The sequence below is a fragment of the Triplophysa dalaica genome, chromosome 6 (genome assembly GCF_015846415.1).
Source record: "Triplophysa dalaica isolate WHDGS20190420 chromosome 6, ASM1584641v1, whole genome shotgun sequence".
NCBI classification, from domain to species: Eukaryota; Metazoa; Chordata; class Actinopteri; order Cypriniformes; family Nemacheilidae; genus Triplophysa; species Triplophysa dalaica.
In genome coordinates this window covers 8,131,966-8,141,971 of record NC_079547.1, presented here as the reverse complement: position 1 = coordinate 8,141,971, position 10,006 = coordinate 8,131,966, and the positions used below count along the sequence as shown (strand labels likewise).

The following is a 10,006-nucleotide window of genomic DNA, read 5'->3' as shown; positions in this document are numbered from 1 at the left end:
CCGGTGACATCGATACAGAGACGCACGTTTCCTTCACTGTGATACATTTAAAGAGGTGAGACTTTCACAAAATTTCAAAACTCGTATCAGAGTTTCAGAGCTTTTCAGAGAGAGAGCAAATACAGACATAACTGTGGGAAAACGCACTCATCAACTGCTGCTAAATTCATACATCAGCTACACACCATGTGAAACAAACTCTACTGCCTTAATCTGTAACATTTTTTCCTTTCACATTACAAATTTAACTTTTTATCCGTTGAATAGCACCTTTTTTACCTTCTTTCCTTTTTTACTTTTGCTTTAATATATATAGTGTTGTACGCATATTTTGTATTATAATAAGTATAATTTTATATAGGCATTATAGTAAGTATATTATTATATAAATATTATAGTATACAAGATCATGCCCTTAAAGTACCTTAAAAAATGTAATTTAAACGTGCTGATGAGGTGAAGATCTGAGAAGAACACAATTTACAAAATGAACTGGTTGCTATTATATTAACATCACAGTATGTTATGCCATTATATGGTATAATTATAAAAAATAAAATTTTGGTCCGACGTAAACACTTTAGACTCCTCACCAGTAGGTGGCGGAAGTGCACCTGCATCTGATTTGACAACTGTCATTACACTAAAAGAAGAAGCAAACTTCCGGGGCGATGGGAGCGTTGTCTATGGTTAGCGGAATGAGTTCTTTGAAGATAACTGATTAGTATATCATAGGGATTATTTTATAGTCTTATTGGCCACCTTTGTTGATGTGTGTAGTTGGTTTAGACAGTTCGAAAAACTTTGATATTTAACGCAATCTGAACAAACTGAATAGATAAATCATGTTTCTGTCTTTTTCTTCATACTTGCCAGGTTTAGCGTTTGATCTCTCAGGAAAATGTTGCCACTCTTCTGTAGAAAGCGTGTTTTACTTTTAGGCGATAATCTTTCTCGATACCTGCAGCATAGTTCTAAGCACAACTACTCAACTGGGAATGGATGCGATCAAGTCAATCTTTTATTGCGACTTTGTGAAGAACGTCATTTTATTTCTCCGGGTGCTTTCCACACTAGAACTTGTGTATACGGACCTTTAGGTACTGAACTAAAAAAAAACATTATTGGACAGTGGTGGACTGCATCAATACGATCACGAGCACGGGTGTTTGGGATTAATACGTCAGTACACACAAGAACATGTATGGAATCTGTCATGATTGTCAACTATAGGACTGTTCAAGAAAAGTTCCAACAGGACAGTTCAACTACAGAAGAAGCATTGAGATTGCTTTTTCAAAACAGTATGTCTCTTCGGTCGAATCTTCTGCAGGGTGAGTGCAGAAAACCCATCTTACATTAAAGTCATTAAATAGTCACTAGAGTGATATGAATTAAAGGGAGAAGCCACCCAAAAATGAAAATTCTGTCATGAACTACCTCCCCCCAATTTGTTCCAAACCTGAATAAATGTATTTGTTCTATCGAACAAAGAAAGATATTGGGAAAAATGTTTGCAAGAGACATTCCTGTCCAAAATTATACAATAATTGTTCCTACTATGTTAGTGAATAATGTCCCAGAAATCTCAGTTGCTAACATTCTTCAAGTTGACCATGTAAAGCATGAGAAGCCAGTATGTTTAACATGGTAAAGAAGTCAGAATGCATGAAACACCGTTGCAAATCCCCTTTAAGGAGCCATTTGCTCCTATAGGAAAAATCTGAGGCCAAATAGTTTTTTTAAGAGCCACATAACGGAGGAGATGCCACCCTGATTCTGTACAAACACTCACGTGTAAGCCTACCATTAAGTTACACTTTAGAAGCGTTCTAAAAATGTAATAAAAAAATGACCATTATTAAATTTAAAAACATTTTGATTTATTCAAGCAAACAGAAAAGTTGTTTTAAATTTATGTTTGTCCCTTAAGGTGCTTTGCAGCAGTATATTCAGGCTTTGGAACTTGTGAGTAGGAAATTACCCTTTGGATTGGCAGAGATTGGCCTGTGCCATCAGTCTAATGATCAGTCTTTTGGACATTCACCTGGTTGGTAAGTCTCTTATCATCTTTCTGTTATTTTAAATGTGTGGCTATTGTAATGAACCACTTTGTAAGATTAAATAAATTCAGTTGTTTATTCATTTCCTTTCTTTGCCTCACCTCACACTAAAGATTTATCAGCTATTTATTTAAGTTTCAAACATATTGGTCAATTTCTTCCAGTATATCTGAGGTAACAGAATCATCTTTGGTTTGGTTTTGTTCACCACGGACCTCTTTACAGTGGATGGATTATTGGGCTCGTCAGCGACTGCAGTGGTGGAGAAAGGTAGAGCCTGATACAGACATGTTTTGTGCAAGGTTGCATTAATAACAATTTTATTTTTCCAGATCATTCATAATCAAGGAATTAAAATCAGTTGGTTAAATTGTATTTTAAAGGTTCTTGTATAGAAATTTTACAAATGTAAAATATTGCTGCAAGCACCAAAATAGCAAAAGCTCAATGCAGATCCATATGGGGATGGGACTATATGTATCGCGATTCACACTAATGGTGCTTTTCCACTGCATGCTACAGTCAGGTTTAGTATGACTCGGCTCAGTGGAAAAGTGCCATAAGTATGCCTGTCTAGTAGAGATGCATGGATGAGCTAAAATATCACCCGCATCTGCTTTTTAATGTGAATTATCCACCCACCTACACGTATAATTTTATCTGATATCGATATCCGCACCCGATCCAGCACCCTATCGTCACTTTATGACGTTTTAAGCATGATGTTATATGATTCAGTGACGTCAGATCTTATCTGCCAATCTCTGATTCTAAAATAATACTCTGAGCGTTAGATGCTTTTAAAATAACATTTATTTATAAAACAACAGTTAGTTTTTGGCCAGATTAGCCTACATTTTCTTAATAAAATAAACACAGGCTTTACACTTCAACCCACAAACACACACGAATGACTGGATAACTGTACATTTTCTAGCCCTCATTGTCGTTGCATATTACATACCCAGCACTTGATTCATCCTTGTTTACAACTTCACAAAAAAACACTTCAAAACGGCATTTTTGTTTCCTTCATTTTGTTTTGTTTTTAATTCTCTCTTTTTAATGTTCTCTACGATCTGTTTCCCCTCCATTTCTGACTTAAGAAATGGACCCTCTCTACTGCCGTCACGCTCGTATTTCTTTTAAATGAGTGCAAATTAGCGTCCGCCTGATGAAAAATGCATTTAAAACACATCTGTATTTTAGAGAAATGTATTCAATATTTGTATCATAAATGACTGATCACATCCACCTACGACTCACCCGCAATTAATCCGAATGAAGTTTTTTTATTACCCGACCCACTCGACCTGCAGATCATCCGCAGGTCCGCGGGTGTAACCGCCATCCTCGTAACAACTGTCTAGGGCGATTCTGAACTTGCAAAAACTTACTTGATTCTTATATTTTTCTCCTTAAAAAGAGACTAAATATCACTTTTCTAGTCAAGAAAGTGCATCTTGATTTAAGAATGTTTGTATATTTGTACTACATAACAAGACAAAAACACGTAGTAATAATTTAATTTTTGCAGTGTGTGAAGACACCTGACATAATTTTAGTGAGAGTATGAGGTGGCACGAAATTTGACTGAGTCAGCCTCCTCCAATTTTTCTATGCAGGAAAAACCCTGGTTTCACAACACTAATTTAGCATCTTCCGTTTAGTCACCTTTTGGCGAAAAGTTACAGGTTTCACTCAGAGAGATTCTCTTACAAGTTTTTTAATGTTGAGTTTAGCCGCTGATTATGGGAGTTGGCATAGCATAGGCCTGGATTCATAGACAAACCTGCTGTAGTTTGCTTTAGGCCCATCTGACTTCAGCCTGTGTGATGTGGTGGATGAAGACCTAAAAGACGGGACATTACGTGGCATCAAAGTTCTCTATAAGTTTCCATGGGGCTTAGAGACTCTGGAGACACTTTGGAGCCTGGGGAACACTGAACTGCAAAAGACATACCAGGGAACACATTCCAAACTACAGGTCAGAGTGAACCGTGCATGTATTGTTTGTGCATGTAACGGTGCAATGTGTTTTTAAATAGGTTTGATGATGAAGTTTAAATTATTATTATTAAATTAAACTAAATATTTTTTTCCAATAAGAGGGATGCAAACCTGTCACCTTTTGTGGAAATGTAGTGTTTTAAAGTGTGAATAGAATATACGCTGCTTACTTATACTATGCCTTAAACAAATTGTATGTACTAAAACACTTGCATGTTAAAGAAATACATGTTGTTATTTTTATCTTTCAGTGCAGAGATGGAAGGAAGGTTGTAGTTCCTCATGTCATCTCTATCAGTGGAGATATGGACAAAGGCATGCTGGCTTACCTGTTTAATTCACTTAAACAGCAGAAGAAAACTGACAGCAAACAGAAACAGCGGACAGTAAGCAAGCCATCCTCTTATTAACCTGAGTGAAAAAAATCATGTAGGGTGTCATTCACACAGAATGCCTGGCAATTCAATACTTGCACACTTCCACACACTAGCAGACCTCTGACCGCTTGTTAAAAAAAGCTTCTAATCGATCCCCATGTTGAACTGATGAGGTAAAGCTGATGCCATTATTACTGTTTACGTGGTTATGGTAAAGGGGACCCATGGACAACTTGTCAAAAAACTAGTTGGACGTTTTACGTAGTATTTATGTGCTCGATACACTCCCCCAAGGTTCGTATAGGTTTTGTAAAGTTTTTTTTAGAACTTGGAAAACTGTTACGCAACAACTTGTCTTAGTGCCTTATTGGTCAATTTTCCTGGAAAAGCAAAAATAAATAGTAAGAAATAGTAATGCCCGGCCAACGCCCATCTGATTTGTTGGGAGTCACAAGTCCGGCCAATCAACTCGGGAGGCTGTAGGGACTGGAAGGATTGGATTTACTCGCACTGAAAGCATTTGCTAGTTCCAGTTGCTTTAGTGATCGCGCATCAGTTGACGGAATAGGCATTTGCACATTATTTTAATTCATGCAAATCACAAATACAAACCGTTTTAAAGCATCAAGTGCTCGCATGCTCTCAAAAGAGGATCTTCAGTCAGTGCGTTCAGGCAAGCACACGGGACACAGCCGCCACTCAAACTGCTCGCAACAAGTGTCAGATTGAGTTATTTTCGCAATTTATTACACAAAAATGTTCAGACACACGTTATAATGCCCGTCTTGCCGCTGATACACGTAAGCACAGTCGGTTGTCTTCAGTAAGTGTCTTCAGATTGTGTAATAAGTGTTTTTCCTTTCTTTACGCGCAGTCACATCTTTTTTATTACTGCGGAGAAAGACTTGAATACTCCAGTAATTTTGGTCATGCAAATAGGTCTAATACAAGTTTTGAAACTGTGATTGATCTACTTTTTATTTTTGTGTACTCATTATCTACAGAATGGGTTGCTTTTGTGAAACAATGACAACATACAGGCTGTGCTTTCAGCCGTCTCTCTCCACGTACATTTCTATTGAAATGCGTCATTAAAACAGATTTAAAACACTGCGAATCATAGAACGTAAAGCATATGTCTAAAGAGAGCTTGAAGTATCTACTTTTAAATTATCCAATTAATATTTATATTTTCGGGATTATGTACTATGTTTGAAAGTTAAGACAGGTGCAGTTTTTCCCGCATCAGCTTGTTATGTTATCACATCCTTGCGCAGAGTGCTCTTTTTTTCACATGATCCGCGCAAGCCCCAAACAATGGCACAACAAAAAAGCAATAATCTTCGTTAAATATGTTGAATGAACTATTGTTACCATGGTGTTACTATAGTAAACATTTAATAACTATTTTATTTTAGTGTTATACAACAAAAGGCAAAGTTGTAACACTGTGCTAAAACTAACCGCATTGTGTGATGAAGTATTCAAGCTAGCCAAAAAGCTGCTAGGTGTGATTTAGAGGACTTTATAGGGGTGGTATTAGGTGACAAACACCAAACTCATAAACAAAATTCATTCTCTAGTATCTTAACAAAAACACATAAAAACATCCCACAAATCAACATGAGAGTGTCTTCTGGTTTCTGTTACAACTATTAACCCATGTGAGCTTGTGCCCCACTCACTTACCCCTACATGCAGTACTGGAAATTTGAGTCTTGAAAAGTGTAGAATTTTGAAATGGAAAGATGGAACAATTAATTATCTAACTAAGCTTTTGTATCCTTTTGAAAACTTGAAAAGGGAATCTCAATCCACTCTCATTTTAAACAGAAACACTCAACACCTAAAGGAGCCAGGTACAATGCAAAATATAACAATTGCCTAAAATACATATGCTGCACTTGTGTGAGATGCTGAAAAAGGAGCAAGGTGCAAGCAAGCGGTCATCAGTCGTCTATCTATTCCATGTTTGCAATGAAAAATAAACGGTTTAGTAACCCTTAAACTGTGTCACCAAGCCCTACAACAGAAATATCTTTTGGGAAAGAAAAAAAGATGGAGAGGCATACCTATGTTTTCTTTGCTTTGTTTAGGTTCTGAAGCTGCATCCCACTTTAACTCCTGTGAAAGTGGCATTGGATATGGGACGAGGCTCTAATTCAGAACTAAGACAGGTGCAAAACGATTAAAAAAAATATTAAGACGATTGGTATAATGACATACAGTCTGCCAACAAAGTGTATTAAAATTAATACTTTTTAAGCATTTGTGGATTTATTTTCCATTCAAATGTGTGTCTCAAGGTTTGTGAGGGGTTGCTCGAAGAATTTCTTGAAGAAGGAATTCCCACATGGCCAGGATACTTGGACACATTGCCATTGTCTTTGGAAAATTTACACACAAAGTTAGAGCATCATTTTTTGCTAAATGATACTGTTTGTAAGCCTCAGTACAATGATTTTACTACTGAAATCAATACTAAGAGAATGTCTTCTGTTTGCTGCAGGTATGATGAAATGGGTGTCCTCTTCACAGTGCTGGTCAGTGAGACCACACTAAAGAATGGTCTTCTGCTGGTTCGAAACAGAGATACGACCGTCAGAGAGACAATGCATATCTCAGAGATCAAAGGGTTCCTGCTCAGATACATATGTGCCTCAGAGAATCTCTGACTTTTTAATCCGAGTATGAGTGGCATATGTTAGTGTATTATAGTAGGAAACGTTTTTTTTTAATAAAAAATACCATTACCAGAATGTTATTCTATTTATGTGTTGTTTATTTTTTTGGAAAAAGAATGACATTTAAAGTGCTCTTCATAAAATCTTTCAGAAATATTTTATAAGCAAAATTATTTTACTTTTATTATTATTTATTTATTTAAAGACCGCTTTACAGACAGTATTGGCAATGTGCATGTTGTTCTAGCTGTGTGCTATTATGTCAGCATAGGTAATCCCCACAGAATTATTACACAGGTGCTTTTCTACATTACTTTAGCTTTGCAGGTAGGTTTTTTTTCTAGCATCTTGGAGACATTTCCACAGCTTTTCTGGATTTAACGTGTCCGAGTATTTTTCTAAAAACTTAAACCTTATCTGAGGCAGAGATGAAATCACTTCAGTCAGTCAGCAGACCTTCATTATCGTCATGTGACCCACCCAAAAGCATCACCACTGCGTGTTTCTCTTAATGTCAAAATGCAAAACACAAACTAAGTGACTTAAAATTAATCCCTCAATCAAACGAACTGTCAGACAAAAGGTATGTAGACAGATCCATCAGAAGGGATCTCATCTTGCCTCACACTAGGTTTAACTTTTTAACCTGGGCATTTCCTATTTTGATTTACTCGCATGACTGTAGCCAAACAGGGCTTGACCCGCTGATATTTTTTTATTTTCCTTGTAGTTTAAGACCGCACAGTGGCTCAGTGGTTAGCAGCACTGTTGCCTCATAGCAAGAAGGTCCCCGGTTCGAGCCCAAGCTGGGATGGAAAGCCTTTCTGTGTGGAGTTCTCCCTGTCTCAGCGTGGGTTTACTCCTGGTGCTCCGGTTTCCTCCCTCAGCCCAAAGACATGCAGGTTAGGTTGATTGAGGATTTCAAATTGTCCTCCCAACTTGTGTATAGAACAGACTTGGTGCTGGAATGGTGTTAAGAATGAATCGAACAAGCAAACATCACACTGCCATGTTGAGTCACAAATACCACGCAGCACATTCATCACGAATTTAAACCATAGAAACTAATGAAAAATTAATCAGGCCACACTAAACAAGGGGAATAATATATGATATCACAGTGGATGCTGATTTCAAACAATGCATATGGCCATTGGCTGAGTTTTATATCTGTGGTGGCCGGGGGTGGTCAAGACTACCACTGGGAAACCACAGACCATGACAGAAAATTTGTGTTAACCCTGACCTGGCATCGAATTATAATTAAATAATTGTGATAATTTACTTACCAGAGTATTTGTACAAAACAAATGCACAACGTAATGAGATTAATGTAATTCTAAATGTAAGTAGATTAAATAAATTAAAAAAAAAATGATAAAAATGTTGAATTTAATTACATAAATAAAGCAGCACAAGAGGTGTCTTTAAACTAATGTGGATAGTGCAGCATATCAGATGTTATAAATATAAAACGTATACTCATTCCACAGGAATGCAAGAATAAAACAAAAGAGTCAATGGGATCTGTTTGGTTACTGACATTCCTCCAAATATCTTACGTTGTGATCAGCAGATCAAATAATTCTATACAGGTTTGGAACATCTGAGGGTAAGTAAATGATGACAGAATTTTCATTTTTGGGTGAAAAAAAATATAAATACTCCTACTATGGTAGTCAGTGGTGTCCATGAAATGTCAGTTGCTATCATTTTTCCAAATATTTGGTACGACTTGAGGGTGAGTAAATGATGACAGAATTTTTTCATTTTTAGTTGGACTATCCTTTTAACTCTCACTAAGTGATTAAAGTGATATTCCTTAAAAAGGTTGATGACATTTCAATTTTGAAATGTTTGGAATCAATTCCGAAAGGGCCAAGGTTGAATCTTTCAACAGGACAATGATCTGAATGCAAACATAAAAATGGGCCACTGAGCGAAAACTAAGATGGAAGAAGGGTCTTGAGCAACTCTCTATAAAGAAATTGTCTCGATCACTTGTCAGGGGTGTTCTCCAAACTATCTTGGCACAGTAAAGAGGATTTAAAAAGAGATTTAATAATCATGAGCAATGTGTGTTAGAGAAAAAACAATTATTTAATAATAAAATTATAAAACTCTAATGAAGGTCAGATTTTGGTACATTGTCTTAATTAAAAGGATTAATAATGCAGAAGCCTTCCTTGATCAACTGTCACATATGGCTGGAGTTCCTATCCCATACATAGTACACCCAGGTGTTGAGGATCCAAATGCAGCCTTTTTAGATAAATCCAGAATGGTAATCCACATACCAAGCAATGGGCTATATGCATGCGTGATATGCGTTTCACTGGAAGAATCACAGGCAGTTTCTGGTGGGGGACACTTAAAGCAGAGAGAAAATATTTAAATTTAGCAGATTCTGTAAATTGCGGCACACAGCAGTTCTATATAGAAGTGCTGTTCTACAGTATTTAAAATTATACCTTCATAAATTAATATTTATTTATAACATTCAACTTGGGAAAGGATAATTTTACTCGGGACATGAGCGGCGTGACACAACAAAGAAATATTTAGTTACACTGTTTTCCACATTTACTCATTTACCAGAGGCTTTTATCCAAAGCGACTAGTAGGAGAGCATATAACACACACTGGATCCTGCGTGACGTGACACATCACATGCTTAATTCTTAACAGGTTCTATCATCTTTTGTTGTGTCATTTGATTGCATTGATATCCAGTGAAGAGACGGCATAAGGTCAAATCATAACATAGGAGCTAGTGTGATTTATGTAATCATGACATAACACATACTTCTGTCTGGAAAAAAGGAACTAATCGCCCTCTAAATTTTTCAGATGTGCATTTTAACCCCAAACT

General features: G+C 36.6%; 1 protein-coding gene across 1 annotated transcript; it reads left to right on the top strand.

Annotated features, from left to right (window-relative positions):
- The first annotated feature begins 647 nt into the window (after positions 1 to 647).
- polg2 (polymerase (DNA directed), gamma 2, accessory subunit) lies at positions 648 to 7,219 on the top strand. The gene is made up of 8 exons (XM_056751610.1): positions 648 to 1,334; positions 1,934 to 2,054; positions 2,228 to 2,333; positions 3,865 to 4,050; positions 4,325 to 4,459; positions 6,547 to 6,627; positions 6,757 to 6,857; positions 6,960 to 7,219. The coding sequence occupies exons 1-8, from the start codon at positions 902 to 904 to the stop codon at positions 7,123 to 7,125; spliced, it is 1,329 nt and encodes a 442-aa protein (XP_056607588.1). The 5' UTR covers positions 648 to 901; the 3' UTR covers positions 7,126 to 7,219.
- Positions 7,220 to 10,006: the final 2,787 nt, after the last annotated feature.